The following is a 17,341-nucleotide window of genomic DNA, read 5'->3' on the forward strand; positions in this document are numbered from 1 at the left end:
GAAAATTACAGCTAAGGTCATCAGGACAAAATGCTCTTTTCATGTGAATTTTACAAGACTTCTAGGGGAAAATGGTAGATCTATCTCTCTTGTACACAATGGGAATATTTATTTTGGGGCTTTGTGCACACACAGGAAGTTTGAGCCCAAGACAGCAGGCATGACTGTAGCAGCTCTGCATACATGAAGGTATCACTGGGGGAAAGGTTCAGCCCATTTTTTAGCCTGCAATGTTTCCTGCATCAGTTACTAGAAGCTCACCTTTTACTAGAAGCTGAAGTACTTGTACTCCAGAATGGTGTTGGTGTAACAAGTCCTTCAAACACACCATCCACACAACTTTCCTTCTACTAGCTATGCTTGTAACTAGTAGTCCATAAAAAAAAAAAAAAAAAAAAAGTGTACCGGGCTATCTGTAGTAGCAGCATCTGTCACGGATTAAGAGCTGATGCACTAGGTCACTGGACCCTGGACTTGCTGAGCTACTCAGTTACTGTCTCCATCATATGCAGATCTTGTATTGCTTTTTGAAGAGCACAAAGATATCATAATCTTCTCACCAAAACTAGAGAAGCGGGATGATAGAGGATGCACTAAGAACAACTGCAATGCCACTCCACTCCTTTAGGAAAAACAAATACACACAAAACCCACAACGACAACAAAAAAACCACACACCTCCAAACCCCCCAGCAACCCAGTGGGTTTAGCTGTAGAAACAGGCAGCAGCTTTTTTAGGAAGAGTCTGCGATAGCCTTTCAGAGGTAAGTAAGCTGACTGACTGCAGGGAACGAGGTTAACGCTGCTGGAAGCGCAGGGCAGACACGATACGCTGCCTGCTCTAGCCGGGGCCAGACAAACACGCAGGACTGTAGCCTGTGGCAGGGCCCGGCCTAGGCTTTCGGTCTAGGCCAGTGGGATAACTAATCCCTGTTTGTACCCTCCGCCGCTCCCCTTTAGAAATGCTAACTAGGTTATTCAGTGCTTCCTTTGATGTCCTGATAGGTGCTATTAGATAGTCAATTAGGCATCAGCGAGATCGATTGTTTCAGAATAGATGCTTTTCTGTTTGAAGTACCTGTGAACACTAACAGGGCCATCATCCAGCCGCTCCTTTGCCCACAGGAACAATGCAGGCTAACACACAATAAATGACAAATGCTACTGACTCACTCGACAGTGCTGCACCCCCTTCAGCCGGCTCACACGCTGCAAGCCCAGGTATTCCCATTCAGCAGCTGTGGGAACAAACACGCACTCTGCATTAAAAACAATTTATCGGGGAAATCTCATTCAGTTCTTTGCGCAACTAATGGGCAAAGCGTATAGATAAGTTAACTACAAGTTAGCTCGAAACAAAATAGTACTTGAATTCCCATGCACACCATCACACGTTACCTGAGGACTTGTAACACCTCCACAGTTGTTCAGAATTGCCCAGGCAGAATAACTAAGAACTAAAGCAAGAATTAAAGCACTTAATCTACCTGAATACCAAAGAGTTGCCGCGATTGGGTGCCTACTAAATACCATTAGAAGATAACGCTAAGTCGAAGCCTAAGAGTTTAAGAAAAAGCTAGGAATAAAAAGTAGCAAAGTCTACACAAGAAACAAGTCGAGACCAGAAGACCTCTCCTCTTTCTTCCTACTCCCGCTTCGGTGGGATTTATCAAGTTAATTGTCATCTAATTGCGTATCAAAGAAAGAGATAATGGGCAGCAATTAGATGTAATGGCCTGCCAGTGCGAGATCTCTCCCGATTAGCACACAACGCCGAATAATTTCACCTGGTTTGTAAAGAGGTCCCTGGAGTGGCTCCACTGTGTCTGGGAGATGCAGGGCGGGAACACCCCGACCCTGTTCCCAGTCCCCGGTGGCTGCTCTCGCCAAATTGGGACAGGCGTTAACGAGCACGGGCACAGACGGCTCCCTGCCATTACCGCTGTGCTAATTCAATCATGTTTCTCCCCCTCCGCGCACACACTGCAGGGGAGAAAGGCTTTGAAGTTAGTGCTCTGGCAATTTTCCCCTCCCATTCTCTTTCCCTCCCCAGGGAGCCCCGTTTCCAGGTTATACAGCCTCTTCCTCAAGAGTCGCCAGGTCGGGAGCTCCAACAGTTTCACCACACGAGCATTAAACTGCTCCTCCCCAGCTAATCGGTTCAGCTTTTCCATTTGTAGCTGACTTGCAGACAACGCTTTGTCTTGCCGGATAACATTCCGGTACTGATGGTTATTGTGATGCGATTAAAGACACAAAAGGGAGTGTTAGAAACGAAGGCGGCTCTCAGCCATGCCAATGGGGCAGCCCGGGAGGTTCTCCGCGGGCCCGCCGGTCAGGGGCGCGGTCGGTGCGCCCTGGGGCGTGTAGCGGGTGCGGTGCCAGGGCAGGATCGCTTTGCTCTCCGGTGGGGCACTGCCAGTGGGCAGTGGCCCTGCCCTGGCAATAATGCACCTTCATGACTGCCGAGGGTAAACCACAATGGACGATAAATTCAAACAAGCAGGAATAAAGCATTAAGGGTTGTCCGGGTTTATTTCTCCAAGATCAAACATAAAATTTGCAACCAAGTTTTAGTAACATATTTCGACCACTTTAGCAAAAATGAAATTATTTCACATACAGTTTTATAGACCGCTGAAATGTAGTAGTTACCTTATTGGGAAAGACGATTTTTGCAGGTAGAAGAGGAATTATGTAGATATTCGGAGGAATCTGCTACTATTGGGGACTCAGCCAAGTGAGCATCACCTGACGAGTTAGTTTGAGCAACTGTCGAGAAACGGGACAATATTTGCAAGCTAGCGCTGCCAAAATAAGGCATTTCGTGTGCTTGTTGAGTATACATGTGGCCATGGAGTCATTATGTTAAGTGATCATTAGCACCTTTTCAAGCAGAGCCCGGCTTCTCCCCCACCAGTCTGAGTGCAGCTCATACTCCCGCAAACAGGGCGCCCCGGCAGCCCTGCTCACCACCCGCGCCCCTGGCACGAAACCCGCCTGCTTTAGCAGAACTGCAGGAAGCCGTGTACCCGCGCCCCACAAACAAAGCCTTCATCTCCGACATTGCCCCCATGGCCGGTGCCGCCCGGCCCCGCAGCCCTGCTTGTCTCAGCGTGGTCTTCACAGCCTCCGTGGTTTTAAATTGTGGCAGGCTGCAACACTACATGCTGTCCCGGCGGCCTCAGATGTCTCTGGCTCGTTCTAAAGCTTTGCACGGAGGGGATACTGCTCCCTCAACCCTCCGAGCACCGCTGGGCCTCCGTCGAGCTGTGCTCGGGTGAGGGTAGCCGCAGGGTCAGGTCGGCTCTGGGCTGCGCTGCCATCGCACGGCTCAGCCCGGCCCGCCCACTGCGAGGAGCCCGGTGCTGCAGCGGCGCCGGCCCTGCGTTACCAGCTCCGGGGCTGGGATGGTAAATCCGCGGGGGCGGATGGGACAGACACCCTACAGAAGGCTCAGCCGGAGCTGCCCCCGGGACGTTCGCAGACCCCTATAAGGTGTGCTCCTGTCGTTCCCTTACTACCTTTCGCGGGGTGGGGGGGCTCTCTGTCCCCACGGAAGCAGCTGCCCTCCGCGGGTGGAAGCACTTTGTTCTCCTTCTGTCCTCCTGAGCCCTTTCATCTCTCTCTCATTTCCCCCGGGCCCAGCTGCGGTGGTGCCCGTCCCCCTTTCCCTTTCACTCCCTCCATTTGGTCCGGGTTTGGGGCGCTCCCGCAGGGCTGCGGGCAGCCCTGGGCCCGGCCGGTCGTCTTGAAGGGTGCACCCCCCACCCCGATACCGCCCGATCTGGCTTCTGGCAGCACGAAGGGCTTTTGACTGTTCTTTTTTTTTTTTTTTTTTACGGGGTGAGCAAAGCATCTGGAAGAGAGGTAGAGTCTTTCCCTGTGGCCATACAAGGTTATAATGGCATCAACTAACCCCTCTACCACTAACTTCCTGAAAATGGGCTAGTGGGCTAGCCGAATCGAGTCTCACGCTTAAGACCTTTTTTTTTTTTTTTTTTCCCTAGGTAAATTGTATATTTATTGAACTTGACTCTTTTGCTGTTTTAAAAATGTCACTCCTTTAGAGAAAGTATTCACCATTGCAGACCTCTTCCTGGACGCATCCCTGTCCTCTAGTGATGTTTGAAAGTCAGAGAAGATTGCTGGTGTTTTGGTTGTTTGTGATTTTTTTTTGTTTGTTTGTGGGTTTTTTTTTGTGTGTGTTTTTCTGTTTGTTGTTTTGTTTTGTTTTCTGAATCAATATAGCCATTTGGTAATACCTGTCTTTGAGAAATAAGCCTCCATTCAATTAGAATTTTTCTCTCCTCTCAAGAAGTTTCCTTAATCCCAAATTGCATCTTATTCCTGAAGAGATCTCAGCAAGACTGATAGCACCTGAGCCCTTATTAGTTTTCTGAAACTGTTGCATTAGAACCACATCAATTGTGCAATTGCAAGCATATGTAACATCTCAAAAGGCTAGAAAAGCAGTATGCGTTACAAAATAATTAAGGAGACTTCCAAATGTGACAGCCACTCAGAAAATCAAAGGCCACAGCCTTCAGCTGCACAATGTTGCTTTTTACCAGGCGAGTGTATCCAAGGCACACAATGGCCCCGTATACAAAAGAAAATAAGTGTGTTCAAGGATGAGTGACAAAGAACCTTCAGACCATTCATTACGACATCCCAGATTACAAGTGCACAGGAAGTCTTCTAATAACCACAAAGATCATCTCTAAAGTGATGGAAATTTTTATTGCTCTTTTCATGTTAGTTAACAATTGACTTTGAAAGATTTATGGCAACTTACATCATTCAAAGATCATTTCTCAGAGCTGTTTTTCTAGCCTGAAATGAAACCATTTTGATCTTATGTTTTCTGGAGCATTATTCAAATTTTTAAAAGTGCATAGCAGAACAGTAACAAACTTTATTGTCATTTAGGGAAAACCAGCTTTGGAATGTTGTATTTCTTTTGATAGTCACCCTTGTACACCATTAGGTACATGTGAGATGCCAAGATACTATTTCGTTGAGACTTTTTGGTTGATAAGAAATTTCAAGTCTAAATCCTTTCCAATATCTGTTTAGGCAAGAGGCCCTCACTAATCTACTGAGGCCACACATGAGCGTGAAGATGTATTTACGTATTTATTTAGAAAATAATGTTTTGGATCTTAAAATCATATTCTATATGTTCTTTTAAAGGTTGAAACAGAAAGCATCTCTTCTGCTTCTATAGCAAAACCAGTATTAAGTATTAGTAACAGGTGCATGCACATATTTGGTTAAAAGCAGAGTTCCATCAGAAAAAGTGTCACCTGGAAAGCAGCTGAAGGGGTTGGATACCTGCTTTAGAGGACAGGGTGAAATGCATGTTTTGCACTTACCCTGAGTAAATTGCAGGATGCCAGAAGAGATCTAGAAAATGAGCCTATGCTTCCCTTAATGGAGAGGAACTCTCTTTTATGGAAGGATAAATAGGTCTACAATGTTTGTGGAAGGAATTCACATGTAAGATGGAAAAAGTTTAGGTTTATTAAAAGATTCCATTTATATTAATGTTTGTCTTGTGTTGTATTTCTATTTTATACAGTTGCCTATAAATTCAGGGGCATGAAGTCCAGGATCCAGATTTTCCACTGTGTCTCTAAAATATTTTGCTCAGTGCTGCATCATAACTCCACCAGGCAGTTATAGACAAGGGCAGCCCTGATGGTTATTGTTAGTGCAAATCCTCCTTAGTCATAGTCCATATCAGAGGGTCAGACACCCAGCAAGAAAGCTCTGGGATCTCTGTACCCTACAAAGCAGGGTGCGCCCCAAAAGCCCACAGGCTGTGCTCTGCAGGCGCTGCTGAGGTCCAAAGTGGGTGCTGGCAGTGCCGCCAAGGTGAAGCCCCCAGAGGCAGCCTCTTGCCGGGCCAGAGGCGGGGGCTGGGCCATGTACGTGAGCGGCAAGGACACAACACCACTCTGAGGTCCGTAAGGGAGAGATGGGCTGCAGAAAGGCTCCGTCCTCAGCTCCTGCAGCTGCCGCTTGAGCTTCATCCGACGGTTCTGAAACCAGGTCTTGATCTGGGGGAGAGGCCAGGAGGGAAGGAGGTGAGGTTACAACGGCACACAGCCCCTGCCATGGCCCACACCCAAGCCATTGCCCAAACCGTTGTGCCCTCCTCCCTTGCCCGTTTGCCCCCGCGCTCACCTGCACCTCCGAGAGCCGCATCCTGCCCGCCAGCCGACGGCGCTCGGCGGCCCCCAGGTACTGCTGCCGCTGGAAGGAGCTCTCCAGGGTGCTGAGCTGCTCGGCGCTGAACGCCGTGCGCAGCCGCCGGCCGCCCCTGCCGCCGGGCTCCTCGGGGCCCGAGCACTCGGGACCTCCCTCCGGCGGGGGCTGCTCCGCTCCCCACGGCCGCCCGCCTGCTCCTGGGGAGAGGGGAAAAAGGGGTGAGCCAGGGCCAGGAACCTCGGGTGTGCCCGCTCGCCTCCGGGCAGCCACTGCATTGCCTTTATCGGGGCTTTAGGGGCAGCACAGGGCCCGTCCGTCCTCCCCGTCCCAGCGCGGGTTGCCCCGACGGTCGCGGAGACGGCGGTTACCTGCAGCGGGGGTGGCCGTCAGGCGCTCGTTGCTCCTGCCGCCTCTTCCGGCCCGCGGGCCGGCGGACTGCTCCTTGCTCCGCTCGCTCAAGGAGGGGCTGAGGCGAAAGCTGGGCCGGTGGCTCGTGGAGGATGCTCGGTGCGGGGAGCCCTCGGTGGGGCTCTTGAGGGCCTGGCTGCTCTGCGACAACCACTCCACAGAGAAAGGGGCCTTGGTCATCCTGCTTTGTTTCAGAGATGCCGGGAAGGAGGGTGCAGGGGACACCGGCTCCTCCTTTATACCGCAGCTCCCGGAGGAAAACGTTGTTTGTGTAAATACACATCAAAGGGCCAGATAAGTATCATCTAATTGCCATCAGTCCTCCCCCCCCAACAAAAGATACCGTTCACACATTGCCACAGCTAGCGAAGGCTCGGCTCCGCTGTGTCTGCCCCTGAAGAGTTCACTCCGCCGTCAGTGATTTACAGCTCTTGTTACATCCTATCCCGATGCAAATGGCATTTATAGAGTTGAGCGGCCTCAAACGGTGCTGGGGAATGCACCCCCGGGGGAGCCCACTGGGACCATCGCCAGACGCTGGCGGGAGAGGGGACGCTGCTGCTCCCTATCCCTCTTCCCCTAGAGCTGGCTTTTTCATTAATTTTCAGGCAGAAGATCCACTGTCTAAAGCGATCTTCCTGAGTCTGCGCCTCCCTGGGCCGAGCACTGTGTTCCCGAGGCACGCAAATGGATAAACTCAGTCATTGCATTCTCCTGAGCCTGCAGCATCAGGTTATAAGTACCAAACACAGGGCGAGGGGCTTGGAGAAGAAGGTTAAAGGCTGTTCAGTTGTAGCAATAGGCCAGCTCTTGGCTGCTTATATAAAGTATGTTAGAAAATAATCCAAAAAAGACTATTATTTCCTTAGAATTAACACTCTGCTGAGACTTCTGCTGAGGTTACAGGAATCGTGTCACATATTTCCTCCCAGATGTCTTGCAAGCTGTGCAGGTCACACAGGTTTCTCTGTTATCTTACTCTCTCTGTCTTTACTCTTACTACCTTATGCATGTCTTTCAGAAGCGTTCCCATACATCCTTCGGTTTTGTGTACACCAGGAACACTTGGCTGCTGCACTAATGCCTCTGTAGTATATTTACAAAAGGTTCCTGGTGCTTTGTAGGCAGTTTTTCACTGTAAGGTTAACCATTAATTCCCTCCCCTTACCATCCTCTCTGTGCAAGAACAGAGTGGTACAACTGCACCACTGATAACTCCTATCACACTCCTGCCTGGCATCAGTCTGCCTCCAGAAATCACGACTGCATGTCTGATTTGTCTGTGCTTGTTACTGTTTTTGGCTTTACACTCAGCCTTTACCCCCTGCACACAAACCCAGTGCTCTACTGTCCCTTTATCCTGTGATTTGCTCTGATATTCTGCCACTCCTGCTGGATTTTTCAGCATTCACTTTGTCTGCAATGACAGTTAATGTAACCATGATTCTACCTATTTCTTAAACTGTCAGTGAGGTAGAGGCTTGAAGACTGAACCCCTCCTGCTTAGTTTATATCTAAATCTTTCAACATATTTAATTTTAATCTTGCAAAGATGTATCTTTCCCTTTATATTAATCCAGTAAAAATTTTTACTCAAATCATCTTGATCTATCCTTTTCTAAAGTCAACATTTCAACTTGCTATATCCATCCATCACAAAATCTTACCATTTTCTGCTTACTAGAAAATTGTTTCATTGAACTATTTTCAAGTTTGACTTGTAAGCCCCTTCTAAGCTCTGTCTCTCCTTTCTTCTTCATTCTCATGGCACGGTTAAAGTTCTTCTCTGCTCTACCAGTGACGCCACTGGTCAAGAGTTTGTCTCTGCCCAACAAAAATACAAACGCTATTGTCACCTTTATTTAAAGGTGGCTAATAACTGATCTAGAACCTCTGTTTCTGGCCTGTGTAGGTAGGGATCGACATTGCAGCCTGCACTGCAGCAATAGCCTGAGCCCACTAAACAAGCTTTGTGGAGGAAACTAAGGGAACTGGCATAAAAAAGTCTAAACAAAAGTTCAAGCATTAATGCCTCCTATACACCTGTTACATACCTAAAGAAGCTCAGAAACATCTCCAACATGGACAAAGCCCTGCAGGACATATATATTTGTATTTTTTCACTATATGAAAGCATCTGATATCTAATGACTTAAAACTCCACCCACCTATCCTTCCCAAACATTTTCTGATTAACATTGGAAAATTTAGAAAGTTTACTTGGCCAAACTGTACAAGATTTGTTTTAAATTTCCTCTCATTTATAAAAAAATCCCTCTCCTTTTCCACTCTCAGAATATTCCATGCACAGGTTCTTAATCGTAATTTTCATTAGATAATTGTGAAGACTACTCCACCACAAATCGAAGGAAATATTTTAGAATACCAGAACTTCTAAGCATTTACATATTAGCCAGTCTTGGTGCCAACACATTTCACAGAGCAGACCAAGCAGGCAGGAGATGGAGAGGAGACATACAGGAATCTGCTCTGTTAACCAAGTTCCTAAATGACAAGTCCCCTTGAGGTGGCTGCACTTAACATGTGGCCTGGCTGCAGTCTCTCCAGTCAGAACTGGGAATACTAGTGCCACCACCTGCCTGAAGAATCCTGCCAGACCTCCTTTGCAATGACTAAATTCTCATAAAGATCAGAAAAAGGAAGCGTAACTTTCCTGCAAGCTTCCTTCTTGATTTAAATACCTCTGCTTACTTTAACAGCATTCTGCCTCACGGGTGGGGCAAGATCCCATCCCAAAGAGATAAATATGTCCCTTGTGCCCAGAATTATTTCCATTTTTAGTCCCTACATATTATATATACATATAAATAACATACTTACATGCTGCTTACATACTTATATGTAACATATATACCTCTATATCTATATAATTTTTTTTTTAAAGTATAAAACTATCTATATTATGTTATTCTTGTAGCTTTATTTTATGTCAACAAATAAAGGTACTTGGCAAGCTGTTGGATAAGACAAAAGGAATACATGACATACGATGGTGCTCTAAAAGATAGAAAATCTCGGGTTTTAGCATCCACTGAAACATCTGTTGCATAGTTTCTTTACAGATTTTAAGACAATTTTTACCATCTGAGCTGCAAATTACATGTTTATACACTGCTGGTTTATTAATTGCATTGTATTGAGGCAAATGCCACAGCTGAAAGATGGTGTCAAATGTTGAGCTCTCAGATACACAAATCGATCACGTTGTGACAAGGTTAAACTAAATCTCATTTCCATTATACATAAAATGTAGAAATATCATGGATAGATGGCAGATGACTTCTGGATGTAATGACTGCCACAATATTTAACAGCTGCTAGCTTAATTTTATATAAAAGTCTTAACCTGCCTTCATTCTATTTCTATGTATTATTCATTAAGTGTTTGTTTGAAAACCTCCTGCTAAACTATTATCCAGAAATGCTATGTTTAAAATCAAGTGATATTGTCACTGGGCTGTAAACATGCTCATGCTAAAGTCCTCAGGAATTTCTCAGGGAAGAGCAGGAAAAAACAGGACCTTCACTCCGCTGCTACAAGCAGGTAGAGACAAAGAGCCCAGACATACCAACATGACTGCCACTAGCAGAAATTGGAAAATCCATTTACTGAAGATAATGACAATATTTTATGCAGATGTCTGTACAATACACAGTTGCCCTCTTTGGGGAGTCAGAATCTTCTCCATGAAAATAAAGGCCATCAGCTTCCTGAAGACCACAGGAGACTGAGGATCATAATGCCAAATGCCAAGCCAGGCTGGGCCAGGCCATTCTGTGGGAGGTGATATAGAAGTGAACATTTTAGCATCCAGGGGAATGAAAATGAGTTGAGATTTGTCACTTGACACTGACCCCCATATTTCTTGTGAGCTGCAGCTGCATTTAAAGAGGCCAAGAAGTGGCTTTATAGATGTCTGGCTGGGACGGGTAGGATGGGATAAAGATAATGGTCCTTATACACAAAGTAGCACCACAGAAAAGCACACACACAACAGTGGTTTCAGGCTGAGGATGTTCTGCAGAACTAGCTAGTCCTGCTTGGATGCTTACTGGGCAGTTTATAACAGATGTATTTTGGGATAATAGCCCAGCCTTTGAGAACTATTACAATTGTTGCTCCACATCTTCCATCCCAAAGGCCAGCTCTGCCCCAGTAAGCCAGCTCGGAGCCCTGCAGAGGGGCAGGACTGTGCTCTGAGATATCCCCTTCCCTAATGAAGCTTTGAAGGAACTGAGGAGAGAGTAGCTGAGGGCTGCCGAGTACCTTGGGTTCCCCACAGGTACTGGAGAAAACTGCCACCGCTTGGCCTTGCTGCAGTGGGGGTACACAAGATCAAAGAAGAGGACTGTCATTTTGAAATAGAAGGTGACCCTTTCTTATAACAGTGGAGGGTGAAACTAGAGTGAACGTGTGGTCCTTGGGAGTAGCTTGGTGGTGACGCAATGCAGACACTTAAAAGGGCAGCTTATGACACACAGAAGGACGCGGATCCATCTGTGGACATGCACATTTATTTCCTGTGGAGGTCTGCCAAGTGAAGCAAGGGCTGCTGGCATCTGCTATACAATTTATATGGTCTTTATCGTGGCATGTTTATCCAATCATTGTAACTTCTGAGAAACTACCCTTTAGGATTTAAAAGCATTACAAATGTCCTCTAACCAATCTCTTCATTATCAATTATTATAATCTTTCCTCTTTGACAGAAATAAGAGCTACTTTTCCATGAGGAATGAAAAGACCATATGCGCAGAAATACCAGGAAAGCTTGGATTAAACAGAGTGATGATACATAGAGGAAAATTAAATGTTTCATCATGCTTGGAATTGATCTAAATCAACACAGCACTCAAAATGCCAAGAGCTCCCATGGCTCCTTACCATAAGGCTATTACCAGCTGCTAAGCAGAATCAGTGAAATGTTTTAAAAAAATATACATTCTGCAGAGAGCTGCTGTAAATATTAAGAAAGCAAACACATGTTATGTTTTTAATAGTTTCTTACCCAAATATAAGCTTATTAAACAAGGAAGTCAAAGTCAGTATGAATCAGGACAACATTTAAAACATGTACCGCTGTTGTTACAGAAGCAAGGTTCATCAGTAGTAATCAGAGTTTAAAATCTATTAGTTGAAAGGAAGCAGCATGAAAAAAGGCTTTAGAAGGGGTTTTATTTTCCAAAGTAGATAGGAATTAATTGTTAGGTGCATAAATATGCTTTAGGATCTGGATTTCATTAAAAATATGTATTATCTAGGGATATGAGGTACACCTACAGAGAATAATGTGCATATGCAAATTCACATAAACCCCACTGGTTTTAGTAATTGTTCAGATCACTTGGACTAATAATCTGACCAAGACCACAAAATGTCACACTTAGACACTCTGAAATCTTTTCAAAACCTAACAGAGGCTTATTTCACATTTTAGATCAAGACCCTTTTCTTTGTCAGTCTTTGCTGAAGGATAATTTATTTCATGATGGTTACTTCTAAAATTACATTTAACAACCTACTAAACATAAAACTGAGAATGCATTAAATCAGAAATGTTCCATTATTTTTAGTTTTTGTTTCCCACAGATACCTTCTAAAGAAATGTAGCTATACTATGACTAAAGCATTTATTATTATTGAAAGTAATTTTTCACTTTAAGCTATTAAAGAATGACTCAATTTTTTTTGATTACCTTGATTTTAGAGTTGGCATTTGAGCATGATGAGTCAGCAGGAGAATGAGCTATCACAGCTGGCAGCCCTGGATCATCTATCACCCTCTGTGCCCACCCTGGTCTGTGCCATACAATGCTGCTCTGAAATGCATTGGTCCCAGCAGTGAAAATATTTTACTGACTCTTCCTTCCCTTAACTTGCACCTAATATAAATAAGATCTTTGTACTGCTCCAAAACCAGTCTGTTCAAATTAAATGGAAAAAAAAAAAAAAAGTTATATTTTTTTCTGACTTCAAGGCTCTTCTGTTTCCTGTTTCTAGTTATTTCTTCCCCTCTTCTGTGTTCCTCTCTCTACACTGTTTCTTCCTGTTTTCTTTCAGTCACTTCCATCAAGTATCCTGCAAATATTACTGATAGCTGAGGAAGAGAAGATGCAGAACTGTAGCAACAGAGCACAAATGATGCTGTCTGCCTTCACTGCACCCTAGAACAGGGAGCACTCATCCTCTGTCACTTTACTAACAAGGGAAAAAGTGGGCTACAGTGAGTGAGGACAGGAATGTAGTTAGCTAAGATGATTAACACTGTCCCTATAACATGTAATTCAATGTCTACATTTGCTCCAACCAATACAGTGTACTTCCTTTGACAGGTTTTATGTAAATGGATGCATTACACACCAATAATTAAGATTTTAATTTACGAAGTTGCGCGTGCATTTCTTCAAAAGATTAATGGCAGCAGCTGAATGTAAACACGTTTGGTTTAAAAATGGAATTAAAAAAATCTCTGCCATTTCGTGTTTGCCTGTTTCTAATGGGCAGAATTCAGGCAGCACGTTTTTCACAGTACCTTTGCTCATAGTGCGGCATGTACATTTAGAAGCCTTCAAGGGTCTCTCGTGCCATCTCCTGGTTATATCAAGACTTCGCATCCAGGAAACTGATACACATAGGGAAAAAAGTTGCAGAAGTTTAGCTGAGGCAGTGATAGAATCAGAGAATCAGAGAATCATTTAGGTTGGAAAAGACCTTTAAGACCACCGAGGTTAACCGGAAGCCTAACACTGCCAAGTCCACCACTAAACCATGTCCCTAAGCACCGCATCTACACATCTTTTAAATACTTAACAGGGATGATGACTCAGTTCTTGGCAGCTAAGGCAACTGATGAGACTTGCTTTCCACTCTCCCCAACACAGGGATATGCATGGTGGACTTTTACTCCTCTGCTGCTTTTAGAAATCATCACTTTTCCACTGCATTAATATACGTATATAAAGCAAATTCAGTATTCCTCTGCAACATGTTTTACATAAGTTCAAGTAATGCACGCCCTAGCAACACCTACTCTTTTGCTATGTATCAGTGGAAAAATATAAATAAAACCTTGAAAATTAAAATAACTGTTATACAATGAAATTAATAATCAAATTAATAGCATTCTCTGATTGCAGGTGTTCAAATTTTATGTCTAATCTACTTTAGTGAGAATATAGAGTGACTGAAGATCAGTGCTGAGCCCCTGTCCCTTTCCAGGGACAGGACCAAGTGGGCCTGGGCACTTACTACAGTTTTATCTGATCTGTTCTAACAAATTTACAGGAAAGGGGACACTACAGGCGTGTTACAGGTCAGCAACCTGTTCCAGTGCTTTACATGAATCTTTCCAATGTAAAAACTGAAACCTTGCTTCAAAATTAATACCGCCTCACTTAAGCTTCACAGAGCATGGAGAAAACTCCATCTGTATGTAGCTACTACAACTTTTTACAGTAACATTTCACACACAGTCTTGCTCAATCTAATCTTGTCTACGTAAGTCCAATTCTTTCAGGCTTTCTCTGGTTATGTTTTTAAACATTTTTTTATTATGGTCCTCTGTTCTCTTTCATGTTGCCTGTATGTATCTTAAGTGCAGTGCCTAAATGGTAAAGTATTCATGTTGATGCTTCACCAGTGCCAGAGAAAAAATAATTACCTTCTGTCATATATGACTCTCTTATAGGACACCTCTGGCTTTCCCTTTTTTTTTTTTTTTCTTTTTGAAAACTTTACACACAGATTCATGTTCAGTTTGTGATCTATTATGGTCCCCAGAGATTTTTTCTGAAGTTCTGCAGTTATTTATAATTTTTATCCTTCAGAAATGTAGGACTTAGAGCTTAAATTTAAACCATCATCACGATTATTGTGAGTTCTAATCCTGTGTGTTGGGTAAGTATGCTGGATTTCATCAGTAGAAATCCCAGACACAATCGGATCCAGGCCCCACCTGTAATGATAGGGCGTGAGAAGACTTTGTTACGGTAACCCAGGATAGTTTGCCTCCCCCATCCCAGTATGCAGAGTCCCAAGCACGTCTTATCATGTTGTGACTGTAACATGGAATAGTTCACTTCTTCCCATCACAATATGTAGAGTCCCAAGCATATTTTATCTCGTTCCGATAAGCCAGGATAGTTCACTTTCCCTCAGCCCAGCACAAACTCTTGCGCAGCTGCCAAGCTGAAGGTCAGCTGTGGATCTTGGAACTCAGACAACAGCACCTGCATTATATCAGTTTGCTAATGAGCAAAACAGGACATTGCATATGTATATATTAATCAGCACAAGTTTTATTACCCACCTCTGAGGTGTTTTTCCTTGAGCATCACTCCCGAGCAGGGGTCCACTGCATTGAGTCCCCATTTGATCAGTGTCAGTGCCCCAGGGTTCCCACTGTGGTAATGCTACGCTTTTGATAAACCCAAAGCTTTTACTTAATGAGACTTGTGCCTCATCTCTAAGGGATTTGTACCTGCTTTTTGCTCATAACATACGGATAGCCCCACCCCTCCTGCTCAGTTTATCTTCACAGTTTATCAAGCACTGGTATTCACCCTTTGAAATAACGTATTAACTAGCTGTGTACCCACAGTATCATCATCTGAATCTTAGTGACCTAATATATAATCAGGTCAGGTGGACCCAAGATTATTTCATTTTTTGCTCATTATTATAGAACAGATTGAATCAGAATTTAATGTTCTCATACATCTAATTAGTCTGACAGTCTCCCATTCTGACCTGCATCCCTGTTTCCTGGCTAACTTTGATCATAATATGCACTGTTCAGAGGGGAGTGAAATGGCAAGCACTTCAGGCTTTTGCACCATCTGAGCACCAGCTCTCCTAGTAAGCAGAGAACTCTTATTGTATAATAGAAAATTATTTAAGAATCCAGTTTTACTGTTTCACTTTTCCTTTGGTGGCAATAGCATTTTATCTGTCCAGTTTTGTTCCTAACCTGCTGTGCTGTTCTTTTATATTTGTTCCTGTCAATGCAGTCTTCTTGTTCCTACTTTTTTCAGTATTCTTTTTTGATTTTTTTTCAGGTCATTGATGAGCCCCTAATGCTGCCACACTGCTCTGTCAGTTTTCTTTCCTTTGCATGAGGATAGATTGTTATACTTAATATGGTCTGTTTTAGAAACCTCTTTTTAGAAAGTCTCAGCCCTCCTGAACTTCTATTTGCTTTAGAATTCCTTCCCTTGGTACCTTATATACCAGTTCCTCAAATTTCTTGAAGTTTGCTTTTTTTGAAGACCACTGTTGTTATTCTGCTTCTCTCATCCCTTTCTTTCCTTTCAATCATGAACTCCCTTGTCTTGTGGTAACTTTAATCTCAATTGCTTTCCACCTTCAGATTTTCAACTAGTTTCTCTCTGTTAATCACAGTAAAATCTTAAATAGCAGCTACTGTCAAACACACTGTGGTCATCCAGACAAAGGTGGATCTGCTATTTAGCAGAAAGGTGAAATTGTTAATTCTAACATGTATTTTAAAGTTATCAGAGTATGAAATCACATTGCAAAACCCAGTGGAATCTTCTGCCACAAATTAGTCATTTACTGGTACTTAAAATAATTACAAGAAAAAAACTTCAGGGAAAAAATCTTTTACAAAGCAAATGGTAGTGGTGACAGTTAAAATGCCTATCTGGAAATTTCTAACATTTATAATATTGACATTTTTAATAACTAAATGAAGACAAAAAAATTCATGGGTGAAGAATACCTGTTTTTGCAAAGATGAGTACTCGATTAAGCTTGATTTATGGGACTTGAGTTTTCAAATACTGTTCAAACCTGCATTTCTAATGCTTTAAGACTCCTTCTAAAGCTCAACATCTATTTTAAAATTATTATTTATAAAGCATGTTTTGAGAAATAAAATCTTCTTCTAAAAAAAAATACGCATTTTAAATCCAGATATTCTTTGTATTGTATTTAGGCAGGTATGAGGGAGAAAAATAATTTATTTGCACTCTAGCCCTCATTGTAATATCAAGGATTGTAAAAAATCTACTGTATGTCTAACACTGAAAAATTATTGTTAGCTTCTCTCCTCTAAAACTATAGTCTATTAATTTGTTATTTAGAAACAGATTTCCTAAAATTTTAATCCTTTGCAAATCACATACTGTACTCACAGAAGAGTCTCAGTAGAGCTTATGAAACCACTCCCAATACATAGAGGATGAACGTAGAAAACTACAAAAGGACAGTTTAGAAGTGGTTGAAAAATTTCGAAGGAAAGAAATTTGTCAGAATCATGAATTAGTGTCTATTCATTAAATATTTTTCTAGCTTCTTGGTTTGGGTTTCTATGGAATAATTTATAGGATCCAACTGATTTCATCCCTGTTTCCTGGCAGGCTTCTGGAGATGCTGGAGCTGGAAACCTACTTTCAAATGCAGCAGGTGTAACTAGGACACAGCTCCCAGTTCTCTAGCAGGAGGCTTGGAAGCCCCAGGGATCCTGGGGACAGACACCTGCAAGGGGACACAGAAAGAGCACCAATGCACAGAGCAACTGCAAAGGCTCCCAAGGAGCAAACTTCATTTCAGAAATTCCAAGGCTCACAATTGGAAAAGAAACAACATAAAAATAAGATAAGAGAAGTGTGGAAAAAACTGTGAAGAAGAACTAGGACAGCTGGTGGCAATATTGGCTTAAAGAACAAACTCCAT

The 17,341-nt window shown here is 43.4% G+C and overlaps 1 protein-coding gene across 1 annotated transcript; it reads right to left on the minus strand.

Moving 5' to 3' along the window:
• Positions 1-5,753: 5,753 nt before the first annotated feature.
• Positions 5,754-6,907, minus strand: LOC309440508 (homeobox protein HMX1-like; the record flags this gene model as incomplete). The annotated part of the gene is made up of 3 exons (XM_082054196.1): positions 5,754-6,065; positions 6,193-6,505; positions 6,585-6,907. The coding sequence occupies 3 exons, from the start codon at positions 6,905-6,907 to the stop codon at positions 5,754-5,756; spliced, it is 948 nt and encodes a 315-aa protein (XP_081910322.1).
• Positions 6,908-17,341: the final 10,434 nt, after the last annotated feature.

This window comes from Streptopelia decaocto (assembly GCF_964273445.1).
Source record: "Streptopelia decaocto genome assembly, chromosome: 5".
NCBI lineage: Eukaryota > Metazoa > Chordata > Aves > Columbiformes > Columbidae > Streptopelia > Streptopelia decaocto.